This window comes from Psittacula echo (assembly GCF_963264785.1).
Source record: "Psittacula echo genome assembly, chromosome: 7".
Classification (NCBI taxonomy): Eukaryota; Metazoa; Chordata; class Aves; order Psittaciformes; family Psittacidae; genus Psittacula; species Psittacula echo.
The window spans coordinates 40,903,672-40,922,828 of NC_137740.1; the positions used below are offsets into that span (position 1 = coordinate 40,903,672).

A 19,157-nucleotide genomic window follows, 5' to 3' on the forward strand; every position below is an offset into this window, starting at 1 on the left:
ATACATGTCTGATGACAAGGAATGTGTCTTGTTTGTCACATTAATAATTTTGCTTGAAACAAATTGAAAGAGATTTCAATTTTGTTTGAAAACTATTTTGTTTAATATCTTGATATGAGAATATAACTTCAAGATTCCAGTCATTGATCCAAATTGCCTATGGAGGAAGAAATTGTTACTGTCGTTGAAATAAGTCATCGCATGCCCTTTTGACAGGACATAAACTAACCTTGTTTATTTTTTAACTGAGTTGGCTTGCTTGCCTGTCTGCTGGAGAACATGATAATTTCATTTCTGTTCTTGGAAGTTCTGTTGCCTGATTTACTTGCATGTTTTCCATTTTTAATTTACTCAATTAAATCTACTTCAGTTGTAAATTAAATAATGGTAAGAACAGCCTCACAGTCAGGAAGGGTTATTAAAAACAAAAATGTAACTGTTTGCTTTTGATTTTTTTATTTTTTTTTTCCCCAACCTTTTGATAAATATTTAGCAGTATAATTGATTAGCCTTGTATAGCTGCTCTGTGCATGGCTATTTACTACATGCATTTTGTCTGGGACTAGATACTTTAATTTGTGTTACTGGAAATCATTGTAGTTTTTTGTAGATGGTCAATTTAGAATTTTTATAGTCTGGTTAGAAAATATACAAACCCAATAACTGGGGTATCAGAGGCACTGAATTTTCAGAGGCACATAGTTATTTTATACAATGTGTGATAAAGGTTGTTGGAAAGCAACCACTGCAAAATGTGCATAAGGATCCTTCTGGTAACCTTAGTAAAGAGGTACCTACATATCTTTGCAGGAACCCTTGCTTAATAAAGGGCCCTAGAGTTTTCTTTCTTGTAAGTCTTTATGGTGGCAATGGGGAACAAAGGAGGAATCTTGATGTACAAACCAAACTCAATTGAATTAAACAAATATTGATGTGCTTATATAGAGACATTTTAATATTTGATTTTTTTATTTTTTGTGAATAGAAATTATAGATTAGTCATATCACAGTATCACAGTATGTTAGAGATTGGAAGGGACCTCAAAAGATCATCTAGTCCAATCCCCCTGCCAGAGCAGGAACACCTAGATAAGGTCACACAGGAATGTGTCCAGGCGGGCCTTGAATGTCTCCAGAGAAGGAGACTCCACAACCCCCCTGGGCAGCCTGTTCCAGTGTTCCGTCACCCCCACTGAGAAGAAGTTTCTTCTCAAGTTTAAGTGGAACCTCTTGTGTTCCAGTTTGTACCCATTACTCCTTGTCCTATCATTGTTTGCCACTGAGAAGAGCCTGGCTCCATCCTCGTGACACTCCCCCTTTATATATTTATATACACTAATAAGGTCACCCCTCAGTCTCCTCTTCTCCAAACTATAGAGACCCAGCTCCCTCAGCCTTTCCTCATAAGGGAGATGCTCCACTCCCTTAATCATCATGATTTAGCACTTCAGGTTGTTACCATAGCTTAGCTTTTATTGCCAATGTAAAAATTTTTAGCAGTAATATGAGTTACATGTTCAAATTACTGCATGTACTAACATGCAAAGCACACCTGAACCAAATGCTGGAGCGTATACGTAATTCTAGAGCTGTTTGTTATTTTTGACAGAACTTACCTAATTGTCCTTGTTAGAATTAATCATCTAATGCTAAATAATTCTAGATAATACTTCAGATCTTGCAACATGTAGCTCTGCAATATTTTTGCTTATTGTATTTAACAAAGGTATACTGTACATAAAAGCACTCATGTGGTTTGAGGTAACGTGTCTGTAATCTGTACTTCAAAGATGCATCAAGGCCACAGAAGTACTTTGAGGAACAGCTTGCTTAAGAGCAGAGAGCAGGAAAATGCTGACTTTTTTGAAAATCTGTATCCTGTTTTTTCCTTTATTTTCTTGCTTCTGACTCTCCACTGCATCCTCTTTGCCCTTCTATTTTTATTTTCCCCTTATCTGTCTGAGGTGTTTAAGGTGTGTGTATATGTAAATACTTCTTTACATATACCACGTTGTGGCTGCATGCATCAAGTTGTCCGTGTGCTAAACTAACCCTGTTTCTGATACACTTTTGCTATCACTGAACTAATTAACAGAAATGGACAGGAAGTCAGTTTACGGCACTTCCTCTTTGTTGTTTGTGAATAAGAAAATAATTGAAATATATGGGAGCGTCAGCTTGGTTTGCTTTCTATGAAGTGAATTCTTCGTGTATTCATGAATACACAATCCTGTGTATTACAGATTTAATAGCTAAATAATATAAATCACTGTGAATAACTGTGGATTTTTTTTCTTGTTTAATGTGTAACAATTGGTGTGAAATTATAGTATCTAAATTGATTTGTGTCTAAATGACAGCTGTCCTCTGCATGATAGATAATATGCTTTCTGATGTGAAGCTAACTTGAGTTGTAAATGTTACATGAGCTTTATTTAAATATTGAAGCTTTTACCTATAGTGTTCTTTCAGATTATTAGTTTTCAAAATTTAATATTTAATTAGTCAACCATCAGGTTTTATGTTGCTTGTAAATATTTACATCATATGACACTGTATTGCACCATTTATGCTTTTGCCTCTGTGTTATTAAAAGAAGTTTTGAACAACTTACTACATCTTGATGAACCTCTTTTGAGAATATTTGACTAAGAATGGCTCTAATTGCCTTACCTTACTACACTTATGCCTTGAACCTCAAAATGTTTGTATTATCCTGATTTTTCCAGTTTTGAGTATAACTTAAATATTTTAAAATAACCCTTGAAGACTGTCCTAACTACAGTTTATGAAGTTGTGCATGCTTGTTTAGTATTATAATTCAGAAAAAAAATATAAGAATCCTTTGAAGATTCAGAAATAATGAATACTTACCTGGAAGTATTCTGTAGCAAGCAGGTGTTTTAGTGATTATATCCTATTCAGATTTTGCTAACTCAGGAAATGAACATACAAGGTCCTCCGAGTTTGACAACAAAAATTAAATTTAGGGCAGTGAACAAAAAACTGTGAGCACCATGTAGAGTTTGCTTTTCCCTATGCTCGCTTTTCTAGTTTTAAGTCTTAAAGGGTTAATTTTTGCATTTGCATGTATTGGTTTCAGACTTCTTTTTCTTAATATGAGCCTCCTATTGCAGATGGAACTTCCCATCAGAGTTAAATCTCAAATGCTAATTGAAGAATTTTACTTGCATTTAAGGTCAATTTTCTTACGTGGAATTAAGCTTCCAGTTTGTGATTTGCTTTCTTGCAGTGGATAAACTAAACAGTGAGTTAGTAGACATGGTTATTTTTCTTTGTAGGTTTCTGACAAAGAGAAGATTGATCAACTTCAAGAAGAACTTTTACGTACTCAGGTAATTTTTCTGAGTTACTGATGTCTTAAGAAGAGATTTATGTGCAGCAGACTGATATTTACTAGACAAAAGGACACCTGAAGAGATTTGGTTAAAATGCAGTGCTTTTTTCAGACTTTGAGCTTATCAATATGGAGTTGACTGCTGGCACAAACCAAAGGTCAGTGCAGTCTGTTCTTTCTCTGACAGTGACTGTCAGAATGCAAGGAGGGAGCGTAAGAATAGGCCAAATGTGTAATCTTACTTTCTCTAAATACCTTCCTTACCTTCAGTGCTATATATTCCTGAAATGTAAAGTTAGCCCAAGAGTGTTACATAAATACAGTGGTGAGACTCCAGTTCTTAAGTTATGCATGTTAATTTTATTCGTAACATTCTACTACTCTCTTTTTCATAACTTCAGTGCTACTAAATATATCTGTGATAGCTTATATGTTTAAATGGCACATTTGTTGCAGAAAGGAAATTAGTTGACTTATTAAGGAGTTATATTTTAGCCCTTTAATCTAGGAAATGTGATTTCTAGTAAAGAAGCTTTTAAGTGCATTTGCTGACTCATCAGAGGTCCAGATGGAAAAATAGACATCATATAGGATATGTGGGTTGAGACATTCAGGGGTAGCGAAGTACTGTTTTTGTTTTCTTCCATGAAAATCTAATGAATATCTCTATTGTGAAGCAGCAAGCAGTTCTTTCAATTACAGCTGTTTCTATGATTGAACTATTTAGCATGAAAATTGATGTGGATAATTTGAAAGCTTTTTCTCTGCCCTCTGTTTGATATTTAAGAGAACATTTAATCCCTTTAAGAAGCTGAAGAGGATGGTGCTGTTCAAAGTGATGTCCTTTTAAGTAAATCAAAACCTAGAAAATTTGAACAGCAATGACAGCTATTGGTAGGATTTTTTTAATACCGTTGTAACATTTTTATATATTTATTGTTTTTTAAGGCATTTATTTTTTTTTGTAACAGCTTGAAAGTTGATGTGTTTTAAAAAGTACACTCATGCCAAATACATCATTACATCATAGAAATCAGTTTTCAGAGTAGATATGGGAACTGTATTAATGTCTCATCTTCAGAGAGAGAGAGAGAGATATATACGTAGTAAAGAAAGGGTCTAAACTAAGCTTGCAAATTCAGATCTTTTTGGTTGAACAGCCAGTTTCCACTGACACTAATTTCTGTCTGAGTGCAGATCTGTAGCTCCTTTGAAAATGGTGCTTGTTTAAGATGGTTAAAGATTGATTTATGTATGCTTAGATTTGAGCATTGTGATCTTATTAAAACTTTTTAAGCAAAGGTGTTGTGTTGCTGGAAAGAAGCCCAACATTCTTCTCTTAATGATCTTGGTTTTTTAATAAACTGTAGTGGTGGCAAAGGTTTTTATATTTTTGAAAGACTTGCCTGAAGAACTTGCTCATGTGAGTATACTGTTTCTGTAATTACAAGAGTATATTTGTACCATTGTTTTGTAGCTCAAATATCAAAGAATGCTTGAGCGATTAGAGAAGGAGAACAAAGAACTAAGAAAATTGGTACTGCAAAGAGATGACAAGGGAATTCATCAGAGGAAGTTAAAGGTACTTATGAGTCACAGATCACCACTGAAATATAATTATGCCACATTTTTCATGATGATATTCTGAATTGTAGTTAATTCATAGATTAACTTTTAACATTTGTTCTATCTTTGACATGTTAAGACTTTTATACTTTTTTTTAACTATTGGAAATGGCTTCAGTTGAAGAGCACAATGAGGTTACCATGTCTAAGTAAGTAACTTACCTAAGTGAGTGGGAAATGTGGATTAGATTTTTGATGTAGCTTCACTGTATTTTCTAATAGATATACTTCCAACTCTTCTCACACATGCAGTGTTTTGTCATAGGTCTTGCTGAGTTCAGTAGAAATATAGTTACAGGGTTAGGAAACATCTTTTAACAGCCCTATATAAATCCAGGGAGATTGAACTACGTATTCTTTTGCTTTTGTCTGCCAACATCTTGAGCATTTTAAAAATGGATGCTTTTTGCCTTAATGTGCGTCACTGACCAATATGGATCTTCCTCTTTCCTCTGGGAACTGGAAGATAAGGTGTTCAAGCTGAAAATGCAAGTGTAGATGTTTAATGTAAGAAACTCAATTTAGCTTCTTAACTTGGAAACTGAAGTCTGAGTGTTTTTGTTCTGTTACACTGTACATAAGACCTCTCATTTTGCTTATTCAGCAAGATGCATCTGCAGTATTTTCATCCAGAGAAGAGAAGGGGTGGCTTTGCTTGGTATTGTACTTCATAAAAGAGAGATCTCTGCTGCAGTATAGACAGTTTAGGTTTCAAGCCATCAGGAGAAAATAAATAAATTTTTACAGATGAGTTTATAGAATATACACATGAAGTAGACTGAAAACCAGTCTTTTTTCTGTTAATTGGCTGTGTTTTCTCTCTGTACATTTTTTTTCCTAGAAATCCTTAATTGATATGTATTCTGAGGTACTCGACATCCTGTCTGATTACGATGCCAGTTACAACACTCAAGATCACCTACCTCGAGTAAGCAGATAAAAAAAATTCAGAGTTTTTTTTAGTGAAACACCAGTCTTATAATTGAGTATAACAATTATATTCCAGAGTAATCCAGAGCTAGTTCTAGGCTATTTTCTTGTAACTCCAGAGTTTTTGCATAAGATAGACTCTCAATTTTAAATGCAGCAAGAGGATTTTGAGAATAAGCAATGTAATTATTTTTAGTGTGTCTTGGCTCATAGATAAAAACCTGTCTAGTTATGGATATTGCTGCTGTGCTTAGCTTTTATTTTTAAACGGTTTCGGACCAGGTACCCCAGCCCTTCTCAGCATTGTAAAATGACACTTGTTTCCCACACGTGGAGTGGCGGAGGCAAGGTGCCTGGCTAACCTCCCCACAGTAGTGCTGCTGTTGGAGGGGTGAGCGTGAAAAGGGGTTTGGCTAGCCTCATTGCTGGTATAAGGGAGAGCCAGGAATGCTTCCTGCTTGCACAACTACCTGTAGCACTGGTGGCTTCTATAGAAGGCCAATATGATGGTTAAGTCACAGCAACTACATCAGAATTTGGACTTCTCCAGGTAAAAGTACATGAGTGGTCTTCAGCGTTTCACCTGCTGAAAGGATTTTGTACAAGAAGAGAAGAAATGCCTGCCAAGAGAACAGCAAGCCCTTCCTCTCTTCATTAGGTGGCCTGGCAGGTTAGGTCTGTAGGGCAGTAGACTGCTGTCTTAAGAGCAAGTCAATTTTTTTGCATGACTAAAAGTATTTTTTTAAGGATTCAGTGTTTAAACCAGTACATTTATTGTCAAACATCGTACAGCCAGTGTTGCTACAGATTAACATCTTTTTAGTCAGCTTTTGTCTAAGCTTCTGAATTGTCCTGCTGAAAGTCAATGGCTGTTTAAACTTTCACTTAAGGTGGTGGTGGTTGGAGATCAAAGTGCAGGAAAAACCAGTGTGTTAGAAATGATTGCCCAAGCCCGCATATTCCCTCGAGGGTCTGGAGAGATGATGACACGTTCCCCTGTTAAGGTAAGAAATATGATCTCTGAATCAGTATTTGCTGATATTGTTGTCCCTCTGATTAAGCCATTAACTGAAGTATATGTAACCATTAATTTATAAAATGGCTTCTAAGCAAGCGAGTTGATGCAGTCAATGACAAATCTGCTTCAGACCTATATATACTATCAGACCCATATATACTATCTGAGTAATAGTTTCTGCTGTAAGTAGTACCGTGCTGAATAAACATTATATATAGTAGTCTGTCTCCAGTGGGGAGTGTGCATATGCTATCTATGTCTCATGTTTCTCTGTGTTAGATTTGCCATACTTTCTCATATAAGGCTTTTACCATTTAGGTAACACTTAGTGAAGGTCCCCACCATGTGGCTTTATTCAAAGACAGCTCTCGGGAATTTGATCTGACCAAGGAAGAGGATGTAAGTATAAAGAAGTGACTGGAAGTTAATGTGAATTTTATTAATTTTCTGAAAAAAATGTTGTGTCTTGTGAGATGTTAGCCCATGTTTAATTAGAGTGAAATATGTTTAGTGGGGCAAGGCATTATATTAATCATTAAATTATCTCTTAGTGTGGTTTTTGGCTGGCAGTAAAGTGGATAAAATACAGAAGGAGCTCTTGTGCCAAGACATTTTTGGATTATGTGATAGTCTGCAGATAATCTCTCATTTAGCAACCCATTTACCTGACTTAGTTATTCAACATGCATTTGAGATGGTATTTATAAAGAGAGATCTTAATTCAAAGTAAACTTGTTAAATTATGTTTATTTTTCTTCTGTCACGATTGCAAGGACTTCTATATTTGATATTTTTCTTAAAACAGCTTGCAGCTTTGAGAAATGAAATAGAAATCAGAATGAGAAACAGCGTGAAGGAAGGATGCACTGTTAGCACTGAGGTAAGATTTGCGAATATTTAGTGGTGAATACCTGTACATGTGCATCTTTTTTAAGTATTCTTCCAATAAAACACTGGTGAATCCAGTTTGTGTATACATAATATTTTGCACTATACAAAGTGTATTTGGACTGTTAAAATCAATTTTGTATCACAGTTCTGTGCATATAAAATTGGACTTCCTATTTAAAATGGGAGGATATTGCTGGTTTAAAGCATATGTATATAAATGTACACTTAGTTTTATATATTTGTATAAGTAATTACATACAAAGGAGGTGAGTGTATGAACCTTTAATTTCAATTTTACTTCACAGACCATCTCCTTAAGTGTGAAAGGTCCTGGTTTGCAGAGAATGGTATTGGTTGATTTACCTGGAGTCATTAGTGTAAGTATGCAATAGATGTAAAAAAAAAAAATAAATCTTGAAGACAAGGTGAAAACATTAACTGTTGCTTTTCTTTTTTTACATACTTCTGTTTTCTTTTTTCCTTTAAACATGTGTCTCCATATACATATTAAAGACTGTGACATCAGGTATGGCTCCAGATACTAAAGAAACTATCTTTAGCATCAGCAAGGCCTACATGCAGAATCCTAATGCCATCATCCTTTGTATTCAAGGTAATAAGAGTCTAAATGCTTATGGACTGACATGGATTTTTTTTTTATTTTTTAATTGTGATTCTTAGATTACTCTGGGGACTGTCCTGATTTAATTTTTTTTTTTTCCTCCCATTTGTGCTAATTTGTGTAGTGTACAAAACAGAATGTTTATCAATTAAGGCACCTTTGATATCCATTGCAAAAAGCAACTTTATGAGAGAGCTTTTTATCGTTTGAAAAAACAGTGGTGATAATAAAATTCAGTATTTCTTCAAAAGTGTTTTGGAGGCAGCAGACAATAATAGAGTTTAATATTTTGAGTGAGCTGGTACTTGTTCAAAACTTGTACAACTACAAATATTTTTTTTTAATAATACTGGGAACAAAGCAGATTTTCACTTTGTATATCCAAAAATTGAATGTAAGTGTAATTTTACTGTTTGTAAGTTGCAACATGAAACTTACTTGATGTATACTATGTATTTAGTACTGCGTGTTAGATTGTGTAGTCCCTAAAATATAGCATTGGTTGTGTTTGTTTTAGATGGATCAGTGGATGCAGAACGCAGTATTGTCACAGACTTAGTCAGCCAAATGGATCCTCAAGGAAAAAGGACAATTTTTGTGTTGACTAAAGTTGATCTTGCTGAGAAAAATGTGGCTAGTCCCAGCAGGGTGAGTTGAAACTATTTTTCTTATATTGTGGTGGCTTAAGTCACACGTGGAAAAGTACTTGAGATGCTGTCAGAAATATTGGACCTCGCCTGCCTGTTCTGGATGGTGTTGAGTGCTTATTTCTGTGTTCAGCCCTGTTCATTTATTGTGGTGGTTGTTTTAATCTCAGGCTTTGCTTTTAATGAGCAGTTACGTGATTTCAATCACAGCTCGGCTACAACTTGCTATAATACTGGTTCCTTTCATGCAGGTGACCTGAGCAAGTTCCATTTTCTGAATATGCTTTAGGGTATTCTGGGATAGGCTTTTTCACTTTATTTTGTGTTTTGCGGTGTTATGCTTTATTTGGTTTACACCCCTGATTTTTTTTTTTCTTAATTTTTTATTTTTATTTTAAATACCTGTAGAAATCTAAAGTCCCATGACAAACTGCCTCTTACTGCACTCTATGCTTAGATAAAACTAGATCTGGCTTTGAAACTACGATTAAGGAAAGAATGTCTTTGTGCATAGTTAACCACAATTTTTTTAATCCTTTATTTTTGTAGATCCAGCAAATAATTGAAGGCAAACTCTTCCCAATGAAAGCTTTGGGTTATTTTGCAGTTGTTACTGGAAAAGGTAAAGAGAGCTCTGGCTCTCCTTATTTTCTCCTTGATAGCAGAGAAAACTGTCTAAATGGAACTTTTGCAGCACTCTTTTCTTTCTCCAGGAAACAGCAGTGAAAGCATTGAATCTATTAAAGAGTATGAAGAGGAATTTTTTCAAAATTCAAAGCTGTTGAAGTATGTTGCTATTTATTTCCTTTACTAAAATAAGCCTGTGTTGGTAAATAACTAGCATCAGTTTTTCTTCCTGAAATTAAAGGACTGCATTGTGGACACTATTTGTGATTTAATCTGCTTGAATTGAAGTATCTTGCTGAGGTGAACAGGTGAGCCTGGTTTCTTAATGCTTTCTGTAAGTCAATGGAGAGACACAGGCATTTTCAGGCAGCAATTGATTCTGCTGGAGTTTTGCACCGCTCCTCAGAGGTTTCTGCATCTCTCCATTGGATCTAGAAGAACTAAGTTCCCAGCAAGGTCTTGGCACTTGATACAGCTGGGAAGGGTGAATCCAGCCCAAAAATTAGTTGTAGTCCCTCTAAGTATCAGTCGTCTTGGTCTGACAACAATGTTGTATTCAAAGGGTTAGCATGTGTGTTCTGCCAGTTGATCAAAGTTTTGATTTCACAGGCTTGTATTTCTTAGGAAGGTGTCCTGGGTTCAGCAGTAGCAGTCAGTTTTTCTCCTTCTTAGTAGCTGTTGCAGCGCTGTGTTTTTGACTTTTGGCCTGGGAACAAAGCTGATCACACCCATGTTTAGACTGACCAAGGACTTTGTGAGTCTCATGCTCTGCCAGGGAGGAGGGGGGGCTGGGAGGAAGCGGGGACAGGACACCTGACCCAGGCTAGCCAGAGAGGTATTCCATACCACAGCACGTCATGCCAGGGGATGTAACTGGAAGCTACCCGGAAGGGCACGTCCTCTTTCGGTCGGGCTCTCTTTTCCGGCGGGCGGTATCGTATTCTCTTCCCTTGTTATTTCTCTTATCGTTATTATTATTGGTGGCAGCAGTAGTGGTTTGTGTTATACCTTAGTTACTGGACTGTTTTTATCTCAACCCGTGGGAGTTACATTCTTTCGATTCTCCTCCCCATCCCTCTGGGGGTGGGAGTGGGGAAGTAGACTGCGTGGTTCTAATTTACAGCCGGGGCTTAAACCACGACAGAAGGTAAACTGCATGGTCTTTGGGACTCCAGTACCTGCACTACACCCTTTAGAATAAAAATTTGTGGTGGGTGTTTTGGGATTCTGGGGGTTTGGGTTTGCTTGTGTGTTGTTCCCTCCCTTTCCTCCCCCATTTACTCACTGAATAATTTGGAGGAAGAGACTGGATTTTTGGGTTAGGTGCACACTGACATACTATTGACTGCTGTATAAAGCAAAGCTTTATTCTTGTGAGGAGAAAATGTGGGATAGAAAGCATGGTAATGAAGAATTTCCTCTAGCTGTCTTCCTTCACAGGACATGTATGCTGAAGGCACACCAGGTAACAACAAAGAACTTAAGTCTTGCTGTATCAGACTGCTTTTGGAAAATGGTGAGAGAGTCTGTGGAGCAGCAAGCAGATGCTTTTAAAGGTAAACATCTTTTCAAAACCCAAGTGAAATAGCAGCTTGCTGTTAAACAGGTCTTCCGTGTATATATTATACTATTCTGCCAGCATGCTTGGGCAGTTGTGGTTTATATGTTAATCTTTACAAAAACACAGAAAAAAAATAATTCGTGGAATGGAGGACCCACTTGCTCTAAAAGCCAAAGGATTAAATTAAGTGTGAAGAAAAATATTCAGTGGTTTTTTTTTGGGCAAAACACAATTCTTCCACTAGATTCAGAAATGGCTTCCCATATAAAGATATCATCTGATCAGCCAGAGCAGGACTCCCTTGTACAGAGATGTAAGTTGCACGGTTCTATTTCCACTACATTTTTTCAGTGCATGAATCCTGCAATTTCCAGGCAGAATATCTGAACATAGACAGCAAAAAAATTTGCTCATTTGCAGAGGCACTTAATGTTCTTGCAGGGTTTGTCATAGGCAAGATTTGTGGCAGTTTTAGGAGCTGAACTTCTAAGACAGTCATGAAGTGCATATAGACAAGAAAAATACTAAGGCCTTGTTTCTGATTTTGCAGCCACGCGTTTCAATCTAGAGACTGAATGGAAGAACAATTATCCGCGGTTGCGAGAGCTCGACAGGGTAAATTACTGCTTTATGTGCTACAAAGTGTTGAAAATTATGGATTAAAATTTGTCATTTAATCTCATTTGTAAATGTTTCTTAGAGTAAATGTAAAGTACTGACATTTTAAAATGTGAGGACAATGTAGATTGTTCTAGGGTAAAGAAATACTGAGCTCTCTGTTTTATGAAATAGTGTGCTTCAAAATTGTGATACTTCAATGCTTAGAAGTCCTTTATGCTTCTGTGTGCTGTTCACTGACCTAACTTACCCACAGGATTAAGTTAGTGTTTCTTTGTGATCATGACAGAACTGGCAAAGAGCAGTTAGATTTCCTGGTCTTTCAGTCAGACAGAATATCAAAACAATTATGATCCCATTCTCTAATTCCTTTATAGAGACCCTGAATATTCAAATGCCATGCTTGGCCAAAGGCATGCAAGAGATGGGTGGGAAGATGTAAGTTATCCTGGTTTACCGTACAAGAAACACATAAATTGTCCAGAACATGACTGGAAGGTGTAAGGTTTTGGTTTTTACTTTTTGTATGGAAACATGATTGAATTATGTTTATACTTTTTATTCCTTTTGCACAGAATGAACTGTTTGAAAAAGCAAAGAATGAGATTCTTGATGAAGTCATAAGCTTGACTCAGGTCACACCAAGGCACTGGTATGATAATTTTTTATTTCCTGTGTCTCTCTCTGCCCCCCCTCCCCCCATTTTTTTAATTAACTAGCAAAAGTTCACCTTTAAAATACAGAGTTTTACTAAACAAAACTCTCAAATATGAATAAGGAACTGTTTTTCTTAGATCAATGTGTTATGTCTTTTATCCCTATGGAAGCAGTCTGTTGCTCTGAATCAGCAAACACTTGCATAATCCCTTGACAAAAAACACATGATGTCAGTGTTTTGTTATGGTTTTATCCAATATAATGAACAATAGATATTCCTCAAAAATGAAACGGAACAGTGATAATAAAGCTGTTTTCAGATATTCTTTTGAAGTATGAATCAGTAATTCGCTTTAACTTGATATTTGGGGTTTATCACTGTGTATATCAAAATAATATGTATGACCTTGGAAAAAAGAAGTTTTGTATCCCTGTGAATCAGAGATTTGGAAATTTATGTAATTCCTGGTTATAAAGAAAGTTGATCTAGATGCTTGAGAATTTTACCCTACTTGTAGATTTTGGTAGCCTCAACCAAGTAGCACCATACTGTGCTGCCCCACTTCTTTATAAGGCAGACATAGCTGTGAGAGAGACCCAGCTTAGCTGAAGTATTTTAACAGTGTAGCATCACTGCATAGTAAAGCCACTGTATGCTGAAAGGAAAATATAAGGAATTACTTTGATGGTAGCCTGTACCACAACTAAGAACCTTCAGTCACCTGAATTGAACTGTTACTTGGTCATAGATTAAAAACCAAGATAAAATGTCTGAGTCTTAATGACATTAGAATAATTCTGGGCATGTGGTTGTGTTCAGAGCAAGTGTTATAGGCAGTGTATTAGACTGAATTTATTTTCTAGTCCAAGTATAATGCAGGTTTGCCATTTTGGTGCTTGTTCCTGTTTACTTTATGATAGATGCTGAACTACCCTGGTCCATGTCTAGTCTACTTAATTTTGTTGTGGATGGGGTGGGTGCATTTCTTTCTGAAAGTTAAAATGTAGTGATGATTCTAGTTTTGCAGCAGTTAACAAACTATAAAGTAGAACTGGAAACCTAAGTTATGCAAAAATGCTTCCATTAGCCGTCATATGCAGCCTAAAATGAGCAGTGCATTTGATGAATGCAAGTGTTTCTATCCTGTTAAAATTTCCATTCCTTCCAATTAAGTTTGATTGCATTAAGCAAAGTAAAAAAGTATTTTTATTGACATGTCAGTAAAGAAGGAATGAGATTGCATTTGTTCTTAATAGCAGGACTGCCCTTCTACAGTGAATTTATAAGTGGTGAAATCTATAACAGCCAGTTTCCAGCACACCTTGTAAGTGAAATTAATTTGCCATGTCCACAGTTCTAATGACGATCAGAAATGATCAGTAATTGATCTTTGTTTGAACACTGCCCGAGTCATCCTGTTTTGAACAAGGCTTTTTAAGGAATTTTTGGGGTTTTTTTCCACTGGTGGCAGTATTAATTTTTATTTAGAGTGAATTCTTTCAACATTTAAATATTTGAGTTCCTTTTTATTTTGTGTAAATACTTCTACTGTCCTAAATATGCCAAAAATCTGTTCCAACAGTAGAAAAACTACTGGCTTTGATTCGCATTTAAGCTGGTATGTCAGAAGGACAGCTTCAAAATTTTTTAATCTCAAAAGGAGGATACTTTAAGCACAAAAGAAATTTTCAATTATGCCATTGTTGAAAGGGGTGTAGAAGTGATATTTATGACAAGTTCTTCAGTCATTGTCTGCAAATCTGGTTAGAGTAGGGGCATTGTCAGGGTTGAAGCATGTGTCCTGAACTTAGGAGCATTTGGAAGAAAAGAACTGCTGGATATGCTCAATTGGAAGAGGAGAGTTTACAGGTCATGGAAGGAGGGGCTGGCCACTCGGGAGGAATATAAGGCTGCTGCTAGAGGATGTAGGAAGGCAGCTAGGATGGCTAAGGCCTCCTTAGAATTAAATCTGGCAAGAGGGGTCAAGGACAGCAGAAAGAGCTTTTTCAAATACATAGCTGATAAAACTAACACCAGAGGCAAGGTTGGCCCACTGGTGAATGGCGTGGGTGCCCTGGTGACAGAGGATACAGAGATGGCAGAGTTATTGAATGCCTTCTTTGTCTCTGTCTACTCTGCCGGAGGCAGTCCTGAAGAGCCCTGTACTCCTGAGACCTCAGATGAAGCCAGGTCACTGGAGCAGTTTGCCTTAGTCGATGAGGAATGGGTTAGAGACCAGTTGAGCAATCTGGACACCCATAAATCCATGGGTCCAGATGGGATGCACCCGCGGGTGCTGAGGGAACTGGTGGAAGTCATTGCTAGACCACTCTCCATCATCTTTACCAAGTCTTGGGAAACGGGAGAGGTGCCTGAGGACTGGAGGAAAGCAAATGTCACTCCAGTCTTCAAAAGGGGCAAGAAGGAGGACCCGGGTAACTATAGACCGGTCAGCCTCACCTCCATCCCTGGGAAAGTGATGGAGCACCTTATTCTTGATGCCATCTTAAGGCATATCAAGGATAAGAGGGTTATGAGGGGCAGTCAACATGGCTTTACCAAGGGGAAGTCATGCTTGACCAACCTCCTAGCCTTTTATGAGGAAATAACACGGTGGATGGATGATGGCAGAGCGGTGGATGTGGTCTACCTTGACTTCAGCAAAGCATTTGACACAGTCTCCCACAGCATCCTCATAGCTAAACTGAGGAAGTGTGGCCTGGATGATCAGGTGGTGAGGTGGACTGCAAACTGGCTGAAGGACAGAAGCCAGAGAGTTGTAGTCTATGGGGCAGAGTCTAGTTGGAGGCCTGTATCTAGTGGAGTGCCTCAAGGGTCAGTATTGGGACCAGTATTATTTAATATATTCATCAACGATTTAGATGAGGGAATTGAGTGTACTATGAGCAAGTTTGCTGATGACACTAAGCTGGGAGGAGTGGCTGACACGCCAGAAGGCTGTGCTGCCATCCAGCAAGACCTGGACAGGCTGGAGAGTTGGGCAGGGAGTAACTTGATGAAATATTACAAGGGAAAGTGTAGAGTCCTGCATCTGAGCAGGAACAACCCCAGTTCCAATATAGGTTGGGGAACGACCTGTTAGAGAGCAGTGTAGGGGAGAGGGACCTGGGGGTCCTAGTGGATGGCAGGATGACCATGAGCCAACACTGTGCCCTTGTGGCCAAGAAGACCAATGGCATCCTGGGGTGTATTAGAAGGGGGGTGGTCAGCAGGTCGAGAGAGGTCCTCCTTCCCCTCTACTCTGCCCTGGTGAGACCGCATCTGGAACATTGTGTCCAGTTCTGGGCCCCTCAGTTCAAGAAGGACAGGGACCTGCTGGAGAGAGTCCAGCACAGGGCAACTAAGATGATTAAGGGAGTGGAGCATCTCCCTTATGAGGAAAGGCTGAGGGAGCTGGGTCTCTATAGTTTGGAGAAGAGGAGACTGAGGGGTGACCTTATTAGTGTATATAAATATATAAAGGGGGAGTGTCACGAGAATGGAGCCAGGCTCTTCTCAGTAGCAAACAATGATAGGACAAGGGGTAATGGGTACAAACTGGAACACAAGAGGTTCCACTTAAACTTGAGAAGAAACTTCTTCTCAGTGAGGGTGACGGAACACTGGAACAGGCTGCCCAGGGGGGTTGTGGAGTCTCCTTCCCTGGAGACATTCAAGGCCCGCCTGGACACATTTCTGTGTAACCTTATCTAGGTGTTCCTGCTCTGGCAGGGGGATTGGACTAGATGATCTTTTTGAGGTCCCTTCCAATCTCTAACATACTGTGATACTGTGATACTGTGACTTGAGTGAATCTGATAGTCTTGTACCATCAAAAAAAGGTAGTTTTTATTCTTCAGCTCTTAGCTTTTGCCATTCTACCAGATCTGGCATTCGTATGACCTGATGGTAAGCTGATTTAGCTAGGATAAAATTAACCTGCAGGAAACCCAAAACCTGTACTAGAGACTGGGGGAGGAGCAGAAAGAGCATGACTGCCTCTGTGGGTACCAGCTGCACGTATACTGGCTCAGATGGGTTTTCTCGCTGTAGCTGCGAAGTTTCCTGAGAAAGTTTATTGTCGTTTAAAAAGATTAAAGTTAAATTGTTTCCATTGTTACTTCTTGAAACACATCATAAATAGGAAAGTGGTGCTTAGTTTTACAGTGTCATGTGATACGTTTGTAAATGAATATCAACATACATTTTAGCAGAAGGTTGGGCTTCTCAACTTGCTTCACTGTTTATAAGATCTGGGAACAATTAATGAAAATCGCGGATAGAAAACTACAGCATGTTCCAACAAACAAATCAAGAGTAGTACAGAAACAAAACCTCCATGGAGTTTGTTTCTCCATGTGTGAGATATCAGTCAAATAATTTCAGTGCTTTACAATCTGCTCCCTTGTCTTTCCCTCATCTGCTGTGCATATGCACACACAGCTCTCTATGGTTATACTGGTATAATTAAGGACTGCAAGGAACTGTTGTGCAGTGCAGTGGCAACCATAAGAGTAGTAGAGGTTAACTTGTGAAGTTGTCTCTGCTGCTGAAAACGTTATGCATCTGTGTCCTTAGTTCCAAGCAGGTTTTAGTTGAAGTAGTGTCCTGATGTTAAGGGATTAATTCATTGTTCTGTAGCCTTGTTTCCTCAGTGTTTCTAACAAATGGAGTGCATGCTTGTTAGACACTTTTGCACTGGAAGTTATTATATGTGTTACAATTTGCATTTTAGGGAGGAGATTCTTCAGAAAACTTTATGGGAAAGGGTATCTACTCATGTGATTGAGAATATATACCTTCCAGCAGCACAGACTATGAACTCAGGGACATTTAACACCACTGTGGACATCAAACTGAAGCAGTGGACTGACAAGCAGCTACCTAATAAAGCGGTAGAGGTGAGAACTTATCTATTTAAATAAAGAAAAAAATTAAAAATCTGTGCAAAGCCTGATTAAATGAAAGCATACCTCCAGAGAAGGTGATGGTTTGAAGGGCTCACTGCAGTTCTTCTAACTAGCTTACATGTAAAAGAAGGCTAACAAGATCTTGATGTTGAGAAGCATATACATTAGGAACATTGTATTTTGGTCTTGTGGTGAATTTTCCATATTAAAGATCAAAAAAAAAAAACAACCAAACCTTCTTAAACAGTTAAACAAACCCTTCAAGCTAGGTATATTTATTTAATAGATTTATGCAAGTTTAACAGAATTTCACTTGCTGCAACATAGCAAAGTGAAATTTAGTCTTGAGTTCATTAGTAATGGGTAGGTAAGGCAGCAACAGAAAAGTCAATGACTTACTCTTTTGCTTGTACATTATTTTTTGAAAGTATGCAAATTTTCATACTTGCAAGAATTGTCATGAATGTTCCATTATCAGCTGTTGCATGGCATAATGATCCATATCAGTAGGCATTGTTTGCTAACTTTCTAGGTGGCATGGGAGACTTTGCAAGAAGAATTTTCCCGTTTCATGACTGAACCAAAAGGAAAAGAGCATGATGATATCTTTGATAAACTGAAACAAGCTGTCAAAGAAGAAAGTATTAAGCGACATAAATGGAATGAGAGAGCGGAGGATAGCCTGGTATAATGTAGTGGAATTTTTTTTTGCATTGTTGGATAAGTGCTGTTGAAATTTTCTTACTTAAGTGGCATATTCAGTACTTTTGCATTCTTTTAATGTAATCATTAAATGGTAGATGTCTATCTCTCCTTTTCTATATAATGTTCTAATTTGGTGTTTCTCAATTCATTTTACTGCTACCTTATGTTAACTGTTGCCCTAAATATCAGCTCATAAAATTATTTTGGTTGGTTCAGGAAAAAGTCCTCCATAATCTTCTGGCTGCCCAAGGACAATCTTGTGAGAATTGTTTAGCATCAGCTCATTTGCTAAGTATAGCCATATAAAATAACAGCATTTCATTACCATCTTTACAGATTCTGTAATCCAGAGGGATTTCGTATTGTTTGTCGCTTTTTTTACATCAATTATGCTAGGCTATAGAAGAGAGTCAAATTAAAGGCACAAGAAAATAATTTTGGCACTGCTTTGAGAAGCCTCCTCAATAAATCCTGTGTGCCAAATACATGCTAGTTTTTATGGAAATCAAAAAATGAGGAGAATGTCAATAATCTTCATTTTACTGAATTCTGGATAAATTATTTATTTTATGATAAAGAGATGTTCTGTGTTTCAGCGAGTGATCCAGCATAATGCCTTAGAAGATCGGTCAATATCTGATAAACAGCAGTGGGATGCAGCTATCCATTTTATGGAAGAGACACTCCAAAGTCGTCTCAAAGACAGTGAGTTGTGTGATGTATTCCACTCTTGTATACCAGTTTTCAAATCTTGTTCACTTTACTACAGGGCAACTTTTGTTTTATCACAACTGAGATAGTGATGACAGTTCAAAATGGTACCAACAGTGATAGAAATGTTTAGCAAAATGCTGCCTCAAAAGGTAGGTCTTTTGCAATGAGGAAGCTGAATGGCAAGTAATAGAGATCTGCAGAGTCAGAAAAGGTATGAATGCACATGTAGAAGAGTAGGACAAATTCAGGGAAAGTAGTTGGCCGATCTGTGG

General features: G+C 37.6%; 1 protein-coding gene across 7 annotated transcripts in view; it reads left to right on the top strand.

The window, feature by feature from the left end:
- The window catches only part of OPA1 (OPA1 mitochondrial dynamin like GTPase), a 60,804-nt gene that overhangs the window by 14,329 nt on the left and 27,318 nt on the right, over window positions 1-19,157 (top strand). For 6 of the 7 annotated variants that reach the window (XM_080624194.1, XM_080624198.1, XM_080624197.1 and 3 more), the window contains 17 exons: window positions 3,303-3,356; window positions 4,836-4,940; window positions 5,826-5,912; window positions 6,805-6,918; window positions 7,251-7,331; window positions 7,738-7,812; window positions 8,129-8,200; window positions 8,337-8,436; window positions 8,963-9,093; window positions 9,642-9,714; window positions 9,806-9,878; window positions 11,160-11,275; window positions 11,831-11,895; window positions 12,474-12,550; window positions 17,292-17,457; window positions 17,999-18,151; window positions 18,768-18,876. In XM_080624194.1, coding sequence (XP_080480320.1) covers window positions 3,303-3,356; window positions 4,836-4,940; window positions 5,826-5,912; window positions 6,805-6,918; window positions 7,251-7,331; window positions 7,738-7,812; window positions 8,129-8,200; window positions 8,337-8,436; window positions 8,963-9,093; window positions 9,642-9,714; window positions 9,806-9,878; window positions 11,160-11,275; window positions 11,831-11,895; window positions 12,474-12,550; window positions 17,292-17,457; window positions 17,999-18,151; window positions 18,768-18,876 — 1,651 coding nt within the window. The remainder of the gene's footprint in view (window positions 1-3,302; window positions 3,357-4,835; window positions 4,941-5,825; window positions 5,913-6,804; window positions 6,919-7,250; window positions 7,332-7,737; window positions 7,813-8,128; window positions 8,201-8,336; window positions 8,437-8,962; window positions 9,094-9,641; window positions 9,715-9,805; window positions 9,879-11,159; window positions 11,276-11,830; window positions 11,896-12,473; window positions 12,551-17,291; window positions 17,458-17,998; window positions 18,152-18,767; window positions 18,877-19,157) is intronic. The other variant, XM_080624196.1, reaches the window with a different exon arrangement.